This window comes from Amyelois transitella, chromosome 2 (assembly GCF_032362555.1).
Source record: "Amyelois transitella isolate CPQ chromosome 2, ilAmyTran1.1, whole genome shotgun sequence".
Classification (NCBI taxonomy): Eukaryota; Metazoa; Arthropoda; class Insecta; order Lepidoptera; family Pyralidae; genus Amyelois; species Amyelois transitella.
This window is the reverse complement of record NC_083505.1, coordinates 12402002-12423694: the sequence shown is the minus strand read 5'-3', so window position 1 is coordinate 12423694 and position 21693 is coordinate 12402002. Positions and strand designations below refer to the sequence as shown.

Here is a 21693-nt window from a genome sequence, read left to right as displayed (position 1 = left end):
TATTTTTGTGCGCAGTACGTCAAAGAATAAATTAATAACAGAGAGACGATTCCTATAATTTGAATATGGAATTTGGTTCTTTAATAGTTGAATAAAAAGTTTCTTGCCCTACTTGTCAGTTATATTTATTATCATAGCTCCAAAGTTATGGAAGTTGACAATTGCCTGAGACTTCGTTCGCGTGATACCGTGATTTTCCCTTTTTCATGATAGATTAAGATTTATCTTAGTTCTTGTCTTTACATTCCTTTTGGTAAACCTTTAGGTCAAATTTAAGCAATTATTGTGCCTTTTAATATAGACCCGATGACACCAAACACTAAATACTTAATAATAAGCCCAACACCAAATTGAAGACTTTTAATTTGTAATAGCTTAAAAAGTCTTTTTCGTGACACCATTATTCCTGCAAAGTCTCGAAGGTAAAAGTGTAGCGAGCGATGTCCTGTATAAATGCCATGTTTTATTCATAAGCAGTCTGTTTAGGCACCGAACGTTTATTTGAAGAATCGTCAGTGTTTACTCTGTGACGCTGTAGACTTCCAAATGGATAGACCCGACTAAATGTAAAAATATTTTTTTTTATAGCCTTCATAGTAAAATTGAAATTTAAAAATCTTAGATTCATTCTCTTCTAAATAATTTTACCAATAAAACTGTGAACGTGATATTGAACTTTATGTAGCAATGTTTGGGCAACGGTTCGTTATATTATGTATTAAATCGTGGTTTACTTTCATTGATTATATCAGACAGTAGGCAGACTTTGTCCTTCCCCTTAACACGATAAAAAATTATTTGGTACATAATTTTTCATAAAAGTTTATCAGTTCAGGATGCTCTTAACCTGACCACACTTTTTGACTTTCACTTCACTTTATTTACGGAACATATACACTTTTCACTGAACATATACATCACTTCTGAAAAGAACATATCGCATGTTCACCAAACTAACGAACAGTGTGTATCACCGTTGAAAAGTTTCATACGCACTATTGTACTACCTCTGTTTTGTATTGACAATGAAGCGCGATTGATTTTCGAAAACGCGTTTTGTCCGCCGATTTATTACCAGATGAATATTGGCAGGTTCGCATTCACAGATGTTTTGTTTTGTCTAGGTACACTGCACTGCAACCCGATCAATGCAATTCTAATTATACGCCCGCGTTTTGTTTGTACTTACCGCCTTTTCGAATTATTTGACGAATTTTGTGTTTGACGTTTTGATAAATTAATTTGTGTAGCACACATTTACATCACGTGTTTTTTTTTACTGACGACATAGAATGAGCCAAAATCTTTTTGTGCCGTGTGGTTCCCGGCAACAATACAAAAAAGTATAGGACCACTCCATCTCTTTCCCATGGAAGTCGTAAAAGGCGACTAAGGGACAGGCTTTTAAAATTGAAATTCTTTTTTTAGACGAGACGGGCTAGCAACCTGTCGCTATTATTAATTGAATTCTGAATTAAGCTTAACAGCTGAACGTGGCCTTTCAGTCTTCTCAAAACGTTTAGTTCTGTCTACCCCACACAGGCTATAGACTTGATTATATATCTATAAGTATATTGTTACCTTAAATGTTAGAAACAAATGTACACACTCATTATTACCATCTATATTATTCAAATTACACGACTGACATCAACATTGAATTACAAACTTGCAGTTTACACCTCCGAAGAGGTCTGTTGGAAACCCATTACACGACCTACAATAGACGGCCCCTGGCTTAATTAATATTAACTGCGTAGTCAATACAACACCCCAACAGTTGGCGGATAGGAATTATTGAGGGAAGGTGTAGTAGGTAGCAGTAACAAACCCGTGACACACAGACGGTATGTTTGGAAAGTATTCTGACATATAGGTATATATTTCACTGATTTTATTAGGAAAAAGATCTATAAGAATATTGTGTTTTGTTATCATTAACTTTTGACTGATTTATAATAAGAGAAATATAAAGGTATGTATACATATATTTTTATATACACTTCACGATTCATCTTCAGGATTCGGACTGAGAATTGAGATCAGATAGTGACACCCCATCATAAAAAAAAAGAGTATTTTTGTTGTTAAAAGCTGGAAAGGAAATCAAAATTGTTCACTGTGTGATGTTAAATTAAACCTTAGTAATGAACAATTATGAACCTTATCGAAATATGTTTCAGGATTAATTTAGCTTGTATTATGTACCTACCTAAAATATAAAAAGTATTTGAAAAAAGTTTTATAAGATCATCGCTACTAACTTCAAAATATACGAGTCTTGAATACCCTGGCCGTGATTCGAACCCGGGACCTCCGGTGTCACAGACAAGCGTACCACCGCTGCGCCACAGAGGCCGCCAATGAATGAAAGAATAAAGACATTACTTACAACGAAAAAACAAAAACCCATATTATTTACCACATAACGCGACATATGCGTTGCCAGAACACAACTTCAATTTACCCCGATTCTCCTCGCTTCACCTTACGCCGTGTACATTTTTTAGTCAACCAACATTTTTTCACACACCGTTTTTTGTTTCAACCGCTCCGTTTTTTGGCCGCGTCGTAATTAAACTCCACGCCATTGGTCAAAGCCAGGCATACCGTGAAGTCCAATAGAAGCAGCGTTAATAATCGTATAAAGAACCCTCTTGACGTTATAAAAGTCACAATTTTTTTTTTCGGACAAAAACCGTGTACGGCCACAAATAACCAGGCTTTGTGTATAGGGAATCTATTAAAATGTATCTATGGACCGAATTTAGACAGAATGACTAACTATTTTGTGCGCATAGTATAGGAGCTATTCGGCTAAAGCGGTATTTTGTTTGTGTAACAGATATTGTATCAATTACTGCGGAGTTTCTTTTTTTTTTTGTTGATGGCGTAGTTTCATTATCTCGGATTCCAATACGTTTTCAGCAGGTTGTTCAACTTTGTGTTTTGTTAAACTGCTTCTATTTTGGTTGCAGATACAATTTGAATTGAGATTTTGGTCATTTTATATAATGTGTATTTTTACTAAATTCCAATAGGTATGTTAAAATATTCTATACCTAAGTACATAATTTTACCTCTTTGCCGGACGGGTAGACAGAGGTTATCTATTATATATTATCTCTTCATACCTACTCTCTTCATTTACATTCATTAAATGAATGAATCAATTTTGTTTGTCTGTTAGGCTTAATTATAGAAAAAAGAGGGACAGGTTGCTAGCCCGTCGCCTAAAAGAAGAATCCCAAGTATATGAGCTTATCCCTTCGTCGCCTTTTACGAAATTCATGGGAAAGAGATGGAGTGGTCCTATTCCATAAATCAATCAATCAAGAATCATATCAGAAAATAAAATGAAATATGTAAATTATTAAGTATCATCATTTTATACATTCTTCCAGAAAAACGTGACCTTCTTTTTTTATAACTACATTTTTTACGTACATATAGGTACACTCATTATTTATATATAAGTTTAAAGCATTTATATGACTGAAGTAATTAAACAACATGACATTGTACCGGCCCCCTTGCCGCGGCGTACCCAGCTCTGACAATGAGGCAACAAAACAGTATTTTTGTAGCGTGCCATCGCCGAGGGCCTGCGAGGACGTGATAAGCGGTGTCGAGGTAAGTACGTACATACACACAGACATACAGACATAGATATAGCTTCTGTGTATCGAGTGGCATGTTCAGGGTTAAACTGAGTGTTGGTACTGTTCATTAGGTTTTAAAAGTGTTGGTGATTTGGATTTTTGTTAACCAAATATTGGTTTCAGTGCCGTGTGGTTCCCGGCACCAATAAGAAAAAGAATAGGACTACTCCATCTCTTCCCCACGGCTGTCGTAAAGCGACTAAGGGATTGGTATATTAACTTGGGATTCTTCTTTTAGGCGATGGGCTAGAAACCTATCACTATTTGAAGCTCAATTATATCAAAAAGCCAAACAGCTGAACGTCGCCTTTTAGTCATTTCAAGTCTGTTGGCTCTGTCTACCCCGCAAGGGATATGAACGTGATTTATGTATATATGTACGATACAAAATCGTCGGAGCCGTGGTTCCTCAGGCTTAGCACCTAGCCTGGCGGAAGATCTTCCCTTTGGTGGCGGTCGAGCCGAAGCGTCGCACCCGCTACACATCTTTCTATCCTGTACTAAATATTAAGAATCCAGAGACCGTCTCTGGAAGAACAGGGCTGAAGCAAAATTTTTTTTTAGGTTGCCATGATGTTTGTTCGGCTGCTTAGGTGAATTAAAATATGTGTTCCCGAGGGCAGTTCGGATTAATCAGCAAAATTCATTTCTTAAACTTTTAATAAACAAGTTTGTATATGAAAAGATTTTTCACAGCTATTATAATCACGCATAGCTCTTAGACTAAATTTCCGCACGAGTAAATCTTTAAGTACTTACTTGTTTATAGGTAGGTTGCAACTTTTTGTTTTGTCATGCCTTTATAGACTACTGCTTAATTTTACAATCTGAATGTCAAATTTTATTACGTACTTTCGGAAACTGGAAATATATTAAACTCTCTGTCAGTATTTTTAAGACTGTTGGCTCTGTCTACCCCGCAAGAGATATAGACGTGATTATATGTATGTAAAATAGAAATATAACCCAAACCCACAGTCATGTCATTCGTAACTAGATTTCCCTTTAAAATTTATGTCACAAGTTATTATGTGACTACAGTAGGGGTAGGTTCACAAAAGGTTTAGTTGAACACAATCCATCCGTAAGTAGTCTATGAATTGAATACATCTGAATATCTCTTTGCATAGGTACGTGAGATCTTTGCTAGACGATGTGAAACACATTTTCAATTAATTTAATTTTATTAAACTGTGATTTTAATTACAATTTGTTCAAAATGTTTGGGTATACGGTCATTGATGTCGTAAAAGACGACTTAATGATAGTCTTTATAGACTTAATTATTTGTGAACATTAAATGAATGTTAATGAGGTTCCGTGTGGTTCTCGGCACCAAGAGTCAAAAGAATAGGGCCACTCTGTCTCGTTCCCATGGATGTCGTAAGGCGACTAAGGGTTAGGCTTAAAAACTTGGAATTTTCTTTTAGGCGATGGGCTAGCAACCTGTTTGAATCTCAATTCTGTCATTAAGCCTGACAGCTGAACGTGGCCTGTCAGTCTTTCAAAACTGCTGGCTCTGTATTTCCCGCAAGGGATATAAACGTGACTACTCATTATAGCCATCATTCCATATCACCAAAACGCCCCGCTAAACATTCAAAAACAGTCATCAAGATCGTACATTATAGTCGTAAACAATCAGAGAAACGGCGAACAAAAAAGCGTATGTAACACACACGTTAGGCACAATACCTCCAACAACAATGGAATTTCCTCTCTGTGCGTTGTATTAAAGCACACATTGTGCTCGGAATCGGACGAAAATGCTCTTCATTACTCTGAAAGCTTGTGTGCTATGTCACAATGGGGAGGGGTGGGGGGAGAGGGTACACAAAGACGCGTGGAAGGAACGCCCGCGCCACCCTTTAAGTCCGTAAAATTGAAATGGTAAGAAACATTATTTGGGTCACGATATAAATGCTAATAGATTTTTTTTTCGAGCTTTCTAATATTGTTACAGGTTTGTTATTGAGTTTTGTTAAGTTTGGTAAATAAGGGATTTTAGTTGAAGCTAAAGTTCGGTCTGAATGTTCCATTTTTCGGTTTGCTGTTTTTATTATAATAATTGAGATTTTATACTTATTAGGAAATTAAAAATAATTTAATCATAAAACACCATGACAAAAAGACAAAAAACAAACAATAATATGTACAAAAATAGACATGTAGTATGGTGCTCCCGAAAGGGTACCCCCTCAGCATAATGCTTATTCGACGTACCTACATTGATACTAACTGATACTTTTACAGGGAGAGCAAATATTGCGAGGAATTTGTTATTATGATATGAAATCTATTAGTTTGCCTTGCAAAGGTTGCGAAGGTTACACGGTAGTAGCTTCATCTAACACCTGACTTATCAAATAAGATAATGGTTATAGACATTAGGCTCAACGCAGCACCTTAAGCAAAGTATGGTGAATACGCAACTCGAACTGGTAGACATAATGATATAAATAGAATTAATCATACTGTTTCTTCAGTGTACAAGTAGTAGGACAGGGCAGTAGGTACACATAAATTACACAACACAAGCCGGCCATTTCCAGATAAAACACCAACTGAATATACATATATTCCTTTCAACAAAAAAGATTAAAGATAGATCTAACTATGAATGATATAGAAGACGAATCTTGCATGAAGAGAGTTATAAATGTGGATGAAGCGAAGGAAGTATGCAGAGATCGTGGCAAGTGAAAAGAGGTAATCTCTGCCTACCCCTCCGGAAAAGAGGCGTGATTTTATGTATGTACGAGTATGAATGATAGAATAACTTATTTCATCAAACTCTCACTAAAATCGTTCAACTTTCTGATTGCTGATCTACTTCTTTCACTTCATCCACATTTATCATTCTCTTCATGCAAGCTCGTTGGTTAAAGGCAATCTGTCCTTTGACCAGGACGTCCTAGATTTGATCATAACTCCTGAATTTATTTTAGCTGCAACACAGATTACTTGCACCCCAGTTACAATCCTCTGTTCAGACAATTGCAGTCCAGTATACCTAGAGGCATTGTTCCCCAACGCGCGTAGAACAAAGCAGTAGGAAATAATTATTGTAGAGTGGCAACACTGGAGTGTCGACACGTGTATAGGTATTGTTCAGCTGATTTAATTAAGTCATCATACTTTTGCTTTCATTTTGCAATTTGCTTTTGTTGCTTAGGAAAGTGGGGTGTTATAAAAACAGCAACAGTAAAGGTTTGATTAGCATTTAGCTAAAAATCGCTGTCGTTATTGATCTTTCATCATCAGCTCCTGGCGTTAAATTAAAAAAAAAATTCAAAATTTTTATTCATTATTATAGGATACCTCCATATCGCTTAATAATTGTCGTATGTTGTTAATGCCACGTCCCTGTAGCACGGTTCAAAAACCATCGCTTTCCGTTTCACGTCATAATCAATACAAACAGCTCCTCTACACATCAAGTAGCAAAAATATGCAAATTTACTAAAGATGTTTTCCTCATCCTGAGAATATCGATTTCCATGTTGTAACTGGCTCCTTGAACGTTGGCAAACGACGCTCCTCATATTTGTTACTTTCGTCACTATAATAATTACGAAGTCTTAATTATAATTTTCATGATCATAGCCACTATGGATTATTAAAGGTGGATGGAAAATCAATAAATGAAGTTTGGAACACACCGTTAGATACAGTTAATAATCCGCTAATATTACAAGACAAATTAGGTTTATTAATTAAAAAAGTCGAATTAGGGCAAGAATTAAAACATCAACGATAAACCTTAAAAGTCTATTGATCAATTTGTTTTTAAATATAAAAGTAAAATGTGTTACATAATCAAGAAGACGCAAAACAAGAAAGCCATGCATATTCACTGAATACGAAAGATGGGCGACAAATGAATCTACATCACAATCGATTCAGCAGAATCGCAACGTAAGAAATCTAATGTCATTTGAGCATTTGCATCACAAGGCGTTATTGTCTTCAACAACAAAGAAAAATTACTTGACAGCCATCTCGAAGCGATTGTTAGACTTGAAATACTATTGACCACAGACGAGGCTTTGATAGACAACCGTGCCCAGACCGTTTGATAGAAAGCGGTCAATATTTGCAAGGCTTTTGTCTTGTTTGCTTTGTGTTCCAGAGACACATGTTTGTTTTAACCTCAGCGTTTTGTCTCATGATGCAAATTACGTTTAGCTTCTTTGTTCTGTTTAGATTATCCACGCTCTGTATTGGTCCTTCGTGGTAGGTTTGATATTCTATGCTTTGTTACTATGGAGATAAGTGACGGAATTATTGGTTTTGTTGTTTCACTAATAACATTACTAGCCACAAGCAGCTACTGGAGGGCTGTTACAGTGACAGTAGTAGTTCCTGGTAAACTCGACAAAGAACCAACCGCATAAACTGTCATAGAACAACAAACATCTGTCGAGCTATTATAGGAAAACAAAACAGAAAAGTAATTTGCTCTAACCATTCCTCATTTCATAGACAATGGCATTGAATCGATACAATATAATCGAAAGCACGAACGACCTGTCTCCCGATTCAAAAGACCAACCCGTTGTCTCCACATTTATAGAAGCCTGTGTTGATACCGTGGAGGGGCGTCCATTGAAAGCAGACAAGACAATCCCGATTCAGGCGCGCATAAAAGCGAAAACAATGTCTCCAACATAGAAAGGAACAATCCGGTTTGGAGGACCAACTGTCCTCTCGCTCGCGCGCGCCGCCCTCCTGCTAAGCGGGAGAGGGACAGCTACAACAATGGCGGAAAGCGCCGCCTAATGACGAATTTGCGCTTTTCATTCCGCAACAGAAGTTTTTCCCGGTTACTCATTATTCTGTCGATACTATGGGGACGGTATTCTCGCTTTTGTGCCGTGGGATGATAAGAATCGTGTACTTAGCGACAATAATACATAGGACGGACTGACGGACGGTTGAGGCTTCTAAATGAGATTTTCTTTGTAATTTCCTCAGTGTCGGTATTTCGATGTTTCAGAATTACTTCTATTGAAGTTGTGCTGTTCATTTTAGTTTGTTTTTTCATGACGGAACACATTTATGAAATATGATTATTTAAACTTAGTTATTTTAATATACGAAGGAAGTTATAGGACCACCCTATCTCTTTTCATGAATATCGTAAAAGGCGACTAAGGGATAGGCTTATATCGGATTCTTCTATTAGGCAATGGGCTAGCAACCTGTCACTATTTTAATCTCATTTCTAGCATTAAACCAAACAGCTGAACGTGACCTATCACTTTTGAAGGCTTTGTCTATATAAGGCATATAGACGTGATTATATGTTATGTTATATATTCCAAAGAGAAGTGTAATAATTATAGGTAGTTTAAATAATAAACTCTTTAACTACTTAAACGATATCAATGAAATTTAGCACAGATAAAGATAGCACCTTAAAAGTAAAAAGGTTTTATTATAGGGAATTCCTAAACGAGTGAACCATAAGAAAAAATTATAAGGCAAGACATTATTTTATCAGTCTGATTTTGACCTAAAAATCCTTCCACTCTTGTCACCAGGGGCCGAATGGAAACTCCTCACAGAAGACGAGAAGAGGCCATTCATCGATGAAGCCAAGCGCCTCCGGGCTATGCACATGAAGGAACACCCTGATTACAAGTACCGGCCGAGAAGGAAACCCAAGACCTTGCGGAAGGAAGGGTACCCTTACTCGATTCCGTACCCCAGCGTACCCATGGATGCTTTGAGAGCTGGTGAGTACGATTTTGGATTGGTTTAGGATATTAAAGTAAAGAGTGGCAAGTGGAAAGAGGTAGTCTCTGCCTACCCCTCCGGGAAAGAGGCGTGATTTTATGTATGTATGTAATTTTCGTGCCGTTCCCAGTACCAATAGGAAAAAAGAATTGGACCACTCCATCCCTTTCCAATGGATGCCGTAAAAAGCGACTAAGGGATAGGTTCATCACCTTGTGATGCTTTCAGGCGATGGATTTGTAACCTGTCACTATTTGAATCGTACTTCTATCATTAAGCCAAGCTGAATATGGCATATTGGTCTTTTCGAAACTGTTGGCTCTGTCTAGGGAGGGATATAGACGTGATTAAATGTATCATTAAAGATATAAACCTTTCTCAGAAAATCTTCTTTTCAACATTTCAAACAGGAACTAAATCCGTCTTCAATTTTTTAATGAAATACTTACTCTCTCAGTCCGCCTAAAAATATGTATACGCGCAAACTTTTTGTTCGCCTTCGTTTTCCTGTCAGTCACATTTATTATAAGAATAGTTCTATTTTGACCGCTTGGAGCACAAATGCTGTAGTAGTAAACAATCGGTCAAAGTTTCGGTTCAATTGGCACTAACTTTCCGGTCTCACAGATGACGTGGTACTTAAGAGGAAATTTATCTAAATATACAAAAAGGGTACTTATTTGCCTTTTTGTATTTGGTAAGATAATAGTTTGTTTAATAGCACACATTTTTCGTCGCCTTCAGAATAGCGTCGGTGGTCGAATCGGCAATGTTTCTGGTTAAAATGCGTGATGCGCAGAAAGGCACAGGTTCAAATCCCACCTCGGCCTTGTAATAATTACTCTTTTCGAAGTTATGTACTTAATTTGAACACTAACCGATGCTCTTACGGTGAGAGAAAAACATCGTGAGGAAACCTGCTTTACTTGCAAAGGTTGCGTAGGTCAGCTGGGAGTCGCTTCTTCAAAACCTGACTCACTCAATCCTGGATCCATGGTCAAAGGCATACCCCGGGTTCCTCTCCAGAGAGGGGACGATGCAACCGAGACTAAAGCCAGGAAGGAGGAAGACGAGATTTATCGGTTGCCTGACTAACTATTCTTGGTGGTATAAATTGTCCAAAAAAACATAAATAATATTAGATCTATCCACTTGACTTGATCCCTGCAATCTTCTTTCGCTACATTATATATCCCTTAATCTGATTTTTCGCTTAGAAGTTAGATGTTGATATGGTACAGTCGTCGTTTAGAAAAGTATGCTATCTGCCATACGTCTACGGTACAAAAGTGGTATAATTTTCAATGTGGCCCACTGTACGTTCATCTAATCCTTCCTCTTCCAATATTATTTTATTTCTTTTATTAATCCTCTCCACAAAAACAAACCAATCAAATGATTATTCACACAACACAAAAACAAAGTGAAATTTTTAACAATTTTCATGTGTTGATGCTGCCCTGTCATTATGAGTTGTAAAAGAGCACTAAGGTTGTAACTTGTAACCCCTGTCACCATTAGGGTAATAGTATTATAAAACCAACAAATATGTTTTGACACTTAAATACAAAGATACGTTATTTTGTGAATGTGAATATGTGTGTGGTTTCCGAGACCGAAATAAAAAACGATGGTCATATTCGTTTGTTCTATTGGTGTCGGAAACCGCACGGCTCCTCCATCTCTTCCCCATGGATGTCGTAAAAGGTGACCAAGGGATAGTCTTATGAGTCTTATATGAACTTGGGATTAGGCAACAGGCTGGCAATCTGTCACTATACGAATCTCAATTCTGTCATTGAACCACACAGCTGAGCATGGTCTTTTCAAAATGATAGGCTCTATAAATAATAATGTAAATATATAATGCTCTCTAAAGCTCTCTAAATATATTAATGAAAAATATGATACATAATGGTTCGATTTTAAAAGTGCAGGAAACTGAAAACCACAAGGCATGTTTAAACATAAATAAACTTAAAAACAATACATACCATCGTTTGTTCAAAAATAAGAGAATTACAAAAGCCGGTTGTATAGACGTTATCGAACAATTCAGCCGATGTCATCTGAACTATTGGATTACACAATTGTAGGCTCGTTTGAACGAACTTGTGGATTTAGTGTTATGCGAGCTTAGTAATATTATGAATTACTGTGTCACAATGTCGAACAACGACTATTACAAACTCAATGAGATTTGAGATTAATTAGTTTATTTTTTTATTTAAATTGCTTGCGCGATTTAGGCTGTTCGCTCTTATTGGCTGATAGCGTCGCGTGATTGGCTGTTGTGACTTGTGGCATAGAGTTGTCGCCATACTTCTAAGAATTTCTCATTAATCTTAAATTATCCAAAGATTTTAAAAATTCTAATCTCTCTCTGCCTACCCCTAATGGCGTGATTTAATGTTATATTACTTTAAAAATTAAAGGTCACGTTCAGCTAATTTGCTTAATAAAAGAAATGAGATTCAAATAGTGACAGGTTGCTAGCCCATCGCTTAAAAGAACAGTCCCAAATTGATTAGCCTATCCCCTAGTCGCCTTTTACGACATCCGTGGGAAAGAGATGAAGTGATCAATTTACTTTTTTATATTGACGCCGGGGACCACAATGCACCTTCAATTTACTAATCGATTTTTAGTCGCCGTTTACGGCATCCGCGGGAAAAAGATGAAGTGGTCCCTTTATTTTTAATATTGGTGCCGGTAACCACACGGCACCTTCAATTTACTAATCAATTTTACTTTTAACAACTATCAAACGAGGCACAAGAGTGGCGCGTCTCGGCACTGCGACAAAAACCGAATGCTGTCACGATTTTTACATCGTCGTCGTGACCCCAAAAAACACTTGAACATACATTTTTGACTTATACTTAGATAGAATTCGTCAGTTTTATAGAGATTTGTATGATCCTACTACTATTATAAAGGCGAAAGTTTGTATGGATGTTTGTTACGCTTTCACGCAAAAACTACTGAACCGATTACCATGAAATTTGGTATGTAGGTAGCTGAAGACCCAGAATAACACATAGGCTACTTTTTATCCCAGAGTTCCCGCGGGCTTGATAGGGTTTCCATGCGGACGAAGTCGCGGGCGGCCTCTAGTACTTAATAAACCGTGTAACGGCAACCTATTGTAGATTTATTTGTCCCAACAAATATTTTTTCTTGTTGACAATTTTAAAGCGACTAAGGGATTGGCTTATAAATTTGGGATTCTTCTTTTAGGCGATGGGCTAGCAACCTGTCACTATTTGTCAAATAGTGACAGGTTGCTAGTTTGAATCTCAATTCTATCATTGAGCCGAACAGCTGAACGTGGCCTTTCAGACATTTGGGCTGTTGGCTCTGTCTACCCCGCAAGGGATATAGACATGATGACATGTATGTATGTTGACAATTTTTGTCGTTGACAGTGTTATAATAATGTAATTATTAATGTTAAGAATTAATCCGGTTTAAATTATGTTATTTTTGAGCTTTTATGTTATTTATTGTTTGATTACGTGGTAATGATCCCGAGTTTAAAGCCTATCCCTTAGCCACCTTTTACGGCATCCATGGAAAAGAGATAGAGCGGTACTTTTCTTTTTTCAATTGGAATAGGTACTTATCGGAAAATTATGACAGGAGATCTGAACATATCAAAACAAAAATGATAACACGGACTATTATTTGGTTTTCCACCGCGATATGAATCCCATTTTAACACAATATCAAGTAGCTTGATTGACAGAAATATTATCATACCTTTATCAACCTCCCAAATAAGGCTGTGTACACACCCTCACCGTGAGACGCCCGCCGCGACATAACAAAAGATTCAAAAGATGAAAAGCATTCGAAAATGGAACGAATAGTTTAAACCGCCTTGGCTGCTTTTGACAGTTGACAGTTTTAGCTGTCAAAATGTAAGTGACAATGGGGGTTAGTTAAGGGTGCGTCAAACTTCACTCGGGGTTATTGACACGCGATTACGATTATTGAAAGTTTTCGAAGGGCAGTGTTATTGAATTTTTTAAAGGGGTTTTTTGTGGCGGCTTTATATATTATAGTGATGAAAGGTCGCTTCCTTGTTGCTATTGTGTTTCTGGGTGGAAAGGAAAATGGGGAAATTTTCTTTAGTAAAATAATGAGTTTCAATGTCTAGTCATATTTTTTTTTAATTTCAATGTCTGCTTAATATTTCGCATTCTAATTTATGATAAATGTACAATTTCGCTCTTATCCTCAGACTTCATTCCAGGTTTGGGGTAAGGTAAATACAGCATGTAAAATGATAAATAAATGATTCTTTAAATGCCGTGAAAAGTTTTGTCAAAGTTTTGAACTCAGGCAGAGTTTAAAACTTCTCAATTTATTCTAATAGGAATTTTTGCTTTACTTGCCTCCTACTGTTACAAGTCTCGATCTTATTTCGAGGCTAACTCAATCTGTGTGATTTTTCCCGTATTTATTTATTTATTTACGACATCGACAGAAAGCGACATGTAACTATTTTGCTCAGCCGACACTAGATTAATAGATTATTTTATTTGACGTTATAAATTCGGTGTTATAATAAGTACTTGCTTAATTAATTCCACACCCCATCTGAACACAGAGGGGTTCTTAAAGATTTCAGATTAAATTATTAGACATTAAATTGTTTGACCCTGATCGCGGTCGCCAGGCGAAATGTGGGCGGGGTTGGCACGTGTGCAACGGTCCTTAGATAAGGGTTGCGACACACTCTAACATAGCTTTTAAGTTAATTGCTCCTGGAAATAAAATTGGGGTGAATAATTAGTGCTACCAAAAAGTGTGGAACATTATGAGTTTAGAGCTCAGATTTTAATGAAATGACATGATTTTTCTGTGTAAGTTAAACGTGAACTAAAATAACAAATAATTCTGGAGTGATTGTTAAGTTATCTGGAACAACCCTTTAAGCCTTTTAATTAATTTCCGTAATCACTGCACCTATTTATATATTGTTTCTTTTTGTAGTTTTTTAAGAGCGGTATTTTATTATTATATTTTTTTTAATTTTGTATGTTGTGTAGATATAAATATATTAATTTAGTTTGACCCTACATAAAGTTCTCTGTCAGACCCAAAGGTTGACTGGTAGATAATGCTTCTAGCATTAAGTCGGCCAATTGTGCTACCCATTAGTAGGTATTTTGTTCAATAAAATTTAAATAAATAGGCTTATTAACATTGAATTCCTCTTGAAGGCGATGGGCTAGCAACACCTAGCCCAACAGCTGAACGTGGCCCATCAGTCTTTCAAGATTGCTGTGCTCTGTCTACCCCGCAAGGGATAAAGACGTGACCCAATGATAAAAAAAGAGATATCATAAAGTCTGCCATCCAAACGATTCATTGTCAAGTACTGTGAATACAGCTTTGATTTTCATCCCTTGGGATAGGATAGGAAAAAAATGTTTTTTTTCCATCAACCCCATTCCCTTTGGAGAAATACCATTTTGTAGCTGAAATTATTCTCTTATTTATGTTTTAGTTTTGAACCGATTTCAAAAAGATAGGAGGTTCTCAATTTGACCGTTATTTTTTTTCTTTTTCATTTATTCACTACACTTCACCCGCAACTAGTTCCGCGTTAAAATAAAATTCAGGGAACAAACAAACTAACAAACTTAGTTTTCAAGCCAATGCTTATAAGTGTGAGATGCAATACAAATGATTAAATTATAGGTATTATTTTAGATGAAATTTATAGTTTTATGCTTTTTAAGTACCTAGGTATCGGTCGGTTTTATCGACTCGGTAAATATTCCAAAATCTTAATTAAAGTATTCATTTAAAATGGGCAATGAGCTAAAAAAACAACACAATTGACTTAAAGATGCAGGATTTTTGATTAAAGTAATTTGAGTACGGCATGTTTGTAATAAATTATACCTACCAAATTTATAGAAGCTGTTTGGTTCAAAGATAGAATTAAGAATTAAATAGGGACAGGTTGCTGCCCATCGCCTATGAGAATAATCCCAATTTTATAAGCCCTCCCTTAGTCGCCTTTCACGACATCCATGGGAAAGAGATGAGGTGATGCTATGCTTTTTCCTATTGGTGCTGGGAACCACACGGCATAAGAAAACATCTAACAAATAAAACACATCAGTGTAACAAATACAAATGCAAAATGTCTTAAAATATAAAGGCAGTTGCACACGCGTCGGCCACGTGGCGACGTAAAGGCGGGGACACATTGCCAAACATTAGGGTCGGCGTACACTCAACAGCACACGCCGGTGACGCCCTCTAGCCGTAACTAGGGACAATTTGACCAAAATTGATGGTCTTCTATTTTGGCTAATGATTTGACCTTAAATTGGGTCAACTGGTGACGACAGCAGACAAGCATTTAAAAAGACGCTGAAACAATATTATTTTCCACTAAAACAATAAAACTTTGATATTATATATAATTTTTAAAACTAGTTAACAAGTTATGTGGAAACAGATGAACATCCATATCGACATACACATACATACATACATATGGTCACGTCTATATCCCTTGCAGGATAGACAGAGCCAACAGTCTTGAAAAGACTGAATGTCCACGTTCAGCTATTTGGCTTCATGATAGAATTTTGATTCAAATAGCGACATGTTGCTAGCCCATCGCCTAAAAAAGAATCCCAAGCTTGTAGGCCTATCCCTTAGTCGCCTTATACGATATCGATGGGAAAGAGATGGAGTGGTCCTATTCTTTTGGTGCCGGGAACCACACATACATTCAGGTCGTAATCATAACCCTCCTTTTTGCTCACCAAAGTCGGGTAATAACGACATATTCTGTGTTGTAATAATGATTCCACATTTCAATAGAGACAATGAAATCCAATAATAATTAACAAATTGTACACACAATAAACGCTGCCCAAACATACCTACACTATGTTTAAGCAACGAATTCCGCTTATAAAGAACAATGGCTATAAAATTGGTATTATGCCTTGACAATGCGTGAAGAGTGACAGAAATATTTGACAGTAAAAACCTTTTTCGAGATACGTACCATAATTTGACCGCTAACGGATGGTCTTATGATGTGGGCAACCACACCGCACTTCGTTTATGCGAAGCTGCGAATAAAATCTATTTTACAATAAATACATCTAATAATAAACATTTTTACTTACTTACTATAAACAAAAAGTACCGTCTGTGCCGTGTGGTTCCCGGCACCAATAGAAAAAAGAATAGGACCACACCACGTCTTTTCCATGGATATAAACTTGATTTTCTTCTTTTAGGCGATGGGCTAGCAACCTGTCTCTATTTGAATCTCAACTCTATCATATTTTAAAGACTGTTCACTCAGTCTACCCCGCAAGGGATATAGAAGTGATTATATGTACATTACATATGTATGCATATTAATTTGCGTTCTTGACGCCTCTTTCCCGGAGGGATAGGCAGAGACTACATCCTACCACTTGCCACGATCTCTGCATACTTCCTTCGCTTCATCCACATTCATAACTCTCTTCATGCAAGCTCGGCGGTTTCGGGTAGGTAGGTACTACGAAATTATCCTCCCTAAATTAAGGTACCGTTTCATCTTTTGCTGAGCGGAACTCCAAAAACTTATTCACTTTTTTATTGTTAGTTTAGGCGCAAATTGACACAGGTGTATTATAAATGCGGTATTGTGCTATTGTCTTATATTATTCTCTTGACATAGCTACCAGGTTCAATAAGGAATAGAATTAATTAATGTTAGGCGTGTTCGAACCTTTGATGTAGATCGGAATAGATAACGCCAGTTCGCCCCGTATTATATGAACACACCATCTATTGTGAATAGGTTTTTGTGTCGTCCATTAAAATTTAGTTTAAGTAATTGTAGTTTAATACTTATTAGAGATACAATGATTTTTTCATGAACATTGGTTGAAATGATTTTTATGAATTAGTATGAAAGTAACTTTAGTCGACTTAATTGACTGCCAGCGAAACTTGCCATAGGCAAATAGATAAAAAACACCACATACAGTCACGTCTATATCCCCTGCGAGGTAGAAAGAGCCAACAATCTTGAAAAGACTGAAAGGCCACGTTCAGCTGTTTGGTATAATGATAGAATTGAGACAAAAATTACTTATTATAGCTTACAAAATGCTATTACAAATTTGTACCTATAACAAACATATTATTGAATACAAATGTATAAACAAGTGCTTACGTACGCCGACTATGTATAAATACTTATACATTTTTATACACATTTCATAATTAGGTTATTGTGTGCTTGTGTGTTTAAGACTATTGTAATGCTAATATGATATAACAAAAGGCTTACAAACGATTTGCGTATTTATATCGATTTGTTTGTTTCTTACATTTGTTCTCATAAAGTCGGTAAATGTTAAATTTGCATCAATAATGATATTAAAAAACATTTATACTATCGTTGACTGTCTACATATTTTTGTGATATTTTTATTGTATGATAGAGATATAGGAAAATCGAGACATCAAGACTCTCGGCTCTGTCTACCCGTAAGGGATGAAGACGCGATTGTATGTGTATGCAAAAAAAAATATGCAAGTGATGCTATAATCCTCTCAATACGAGAAACCGTTATAAGGTAAACGTAAACATATCATGCTCAAATAGGGGACATTTTGGCGAAAGGTCAGGTCGAGATAATCCTTGACCGATGAGATAGCATGAAAAGATTGATGAATATGAAAGAAAAAGAAGTATGCTAAGGTATACAGGATAGGTAGAAAAATGTAGTTTCTAATTTTATTTCTGGGAAAAAGACGTGATTTTATATAGGTATATGTATAAGTATATGACTTTTATAAATGAGAAATTTGATGGTTTTGTTTTTATTAAATAAATTTAATATTTTTCCATGTAAATATACGGGGCAAAAATCAACAAATTGAGTTACCCTCGAAGTGAGTTCGAAACTTGTATTACGTGATACTAACTATAATAATTTTCTAATAAATACATTAATAGATAATCATCCAAGACCCAAGCCAATCAGAGAAAGGTCGTCCCTCATCATGCCTTGGCAGGTACTCAATATGCTCGCAAAATTTCATGTGAATCGGTCAAGCCGTTTCGGAGGAGTACGGGAACGAACATTGTGACACGATAATTTTATATATAAGATATAGATACATAATCTGTACGACAAGAAAATATACTACTTTACGTATGTTGTTTTTAAAAGCATTGTATTGAATGACGCTATTTATAATGCCAGTTGTCAATAGATATTTACTTTCATTTGGCTTATTACAAAAGCAATTGTAACAGTTGTTTTTTTTTGTACAATAACAAGGTCGTAGGTACTAAAAAACGTACATATGATCACGTCTTTATCCCTTACAGGGTAGACAGAGCCAACAGTCTCATAAAGACTGAAAGGCTACGTTCAGGGGTTGGTATTGCTTGAAGATGGAATTGAGATTCAAATAGTGACTGGTTGCTAGCCCATCGCCTTAAAGAAGAATTCCATGTTTATTAGCCTATCTCTTAGTCGCCTTTTACGACATCTATGGGAAAAAGATGGAGTAGTCCAAGTCTAATATAATTATAATTCTATTATAATCACGTATTAACTTAAAAAAAAAAACAATTTGATTCAGAACCATTTGTGAAGGCGTTTGAAAAATAGGTTGTTTTATGTACTCTGACAGGTGATCGTCGAATGAAAAATACTGTGTAGATATACTTTTCAGTTGTTCTATTTTTGTATTGTGCTGTGTGGTTTCCAGCACAAATAAAAAAACGAATAGGACCACTCCATTTCGTTCCCATGGATGTCGTAAAAGGCGACTAAGGGATAGGCTTATAAACTTGGGATTCTTCTTTTAGGCGATGGGCTAGCAACCTGTCACTATTTGAATCTCAATTCCATCATTAAGCCAAACAGCTGAACGTGGCCTATCAGTCTTTTCAAGACTGTTGGCTCTGTCTATTATATGTATGTATGTTCTATTATTACAGGTATGTCATTTGTTGTATGACGACTTATACATTAAACCAGCAAATGTTTCTAACACACACATTATCCAAAAAAAAAACCCCTAATACCCATAAGCTGATAAATTGCCTCATCACGATTACCATATTTTAGTAGCAGCAGTTTGTTACCGAACGGATGTGTCCAATCGCGTGCGCCGGAACCTCCCCCCCCTGCGCTTCCGGTCACGTGACGTCATTTACATGACAGTTGCGCGTCGGCCGTCGGAGAGAGCGGACGTTTTTGTTTACTATTGAAGGAAATGACATGCTTTTTTGTTTGGGTCGTTAGCAGTTCTATAAAGATGTGTAATGTTTCAAATGATTTGGCATGTTTGCTATTTTCTTTTTTAGCGTAAATTTTTTTATCTATAATCTTATCATAGTGTCAAGTTTATATTAATATGTATAATAGATGGAGTTGAGATATTACAAATGTGACTAAATTAAAACAATTTTTAGTTTTAAATTGATTGTGGCAGTTATTTTATGTGTAGTCATAAAAATAAATATACATACCTACACATAATCACGTCTTTATCCCTCACGGGGACGACAGAGCTTCTCGTTTAGCTGCATGGCATTATGGTGGAATTGAGATTCGAATAGTGATAGGTTGCTGGCCCATCGCCTTAATGAAGAATTTCAAATTAGCCTTTCCCTTAATAGACTTTTACAATTTGCACGGAAAGAGAAGCAGTAGGCACTCGCACTATGTTTTTCATCGCTACTAGACCAGCATGGAAAATTGCATCAGATGATTATGCTCTTATTCCCTTAATCGCTTCTTACATACCTTTGAGAAATTTGATAAGCGAATCACGCTTCACCAAAATCTGTGACTGCAAGTAAGCCTTTACGAAAAACATTTTCTATTGTTTAAATTATTTAACTAAAATCTAATTACACTTGGGTGATTTATAAACCCTTCAGTATAAATATATCGAATGGTGATTTGCAGGAACAGCGCCTAATCTATCAATTTATCCACGGTTTGTTAGGTCGGAACACACATACAAACAGACACTCGCACAGGGGTTGGAGAGTATGAAACGGCGAAAATTCTGCACGTCATCCGACAAGTTCCAATTATAAATGGGAGCAGTATTTTGTCTTTTTTTTTTAAATGGAGAATTTTTTCGATTTTTGAATTATGGAATTCCTCTATTTGAAACTGGAGTTTCATATTTTAGAACCAATAATTTTAATGTGATCTTTATAAAAAAAAAACTGCAGTTCTTTTGTGGATACACGAAGTACGCATTCTATATATGAAATGAAGACTATTTTAGATTATAAAACCTGCCAGTACGACATTTTTTTCTATGTTAGTAGGTACATAATTAAGTATACTGGCAAATCTAATTTAATAAATTACGTTGTTATTACAACAAAACAAACATACAAAGTGACATTAAAACCGTACGCCTTAACCCTACAAAGTTCTGGCCAAGAAACCTTAGAAATCAAAGGCCGGTGCACTATTGTACCGAAATAGACTAACATCAAAAACTCAATTACAATCAAAAGGGTTAATTTACTAGCGAAACCCCGCAACAGAAATCAAAAGTCGCTTAATTTTGCACGACATTTGAAGTTTAACCCTTACATTAACAATTTTGAGAGAACTTCCATGGAGTTCTTTTAATTTCAGATGTTGGACTTCTTGTTTGAATAAAGTTTTGAGGTTTTTCAAGAGTATTTTTGGTCTGAGACAGTTTGTTTGATGCGGTGGTAAAGGTAAGGTAAGTAAGGGGGTATAAATGGACTTATACGACGTACTTTCTTAATGGAATGAGGGAATCACGACTAGGTAGATGTTATTATGACTGGTATGATTTCATATTTAGGTTGTATTTGAATAGGTATTTAAATTGAGAAAAGCATCTGACGTAAAAAAAATAACAAACTTTGTGTAAATTTATCGTTTTGATAATTTTTAAACAGTTTTGAAATTCTTTAATAGTTTATGGTAGGTAATTATGTTCATACGAAATTTAAAAAATTAGAATATCTACAGCAGAACTTTTTTTTATCTGTGAGCAAAGAAATATCAACTGATCCTAAAATAAAAAACAAAAATAAATTAGTGGCCATAAAAATTCTCCTATAATTTTTGAATTTAGAACGCCCATCCAATAGCCCTAGCTAATCCTATTCACCTCGGAACCTTATTCACCGATACAGTAACGTTTTCCACAAAATTTAACATCACAAAAAGTGCTGAAAAGGAAATCCTACTTTTACCTCGACCTTTTTCGTTCTTACTACTTA

The 21693-nt window shown here is 36.0% G+C and overlaps 1 protein-coding gene across 1 annotated transcript in view; it reads left to right on the top strand.

Moving 5' to 3' along the window:
- LOC106143671 (transcription factor SOX-21) overlaps positions 1-21693 on the top strand; it is a 49437-nt gene that overhangs the window by 14509 nt on the left and 13235 nt on the right. Inside the window, exon 3 of the mRNA XM_013345805.2 lies at positions 9209-9403. Coding sequence (XP_013201259.1) covers positions 9209-9403 — 195 coding nt within the window. The remainder of the gene's footprint in view (positions 1-9208; positions 9404-21693) is intronic.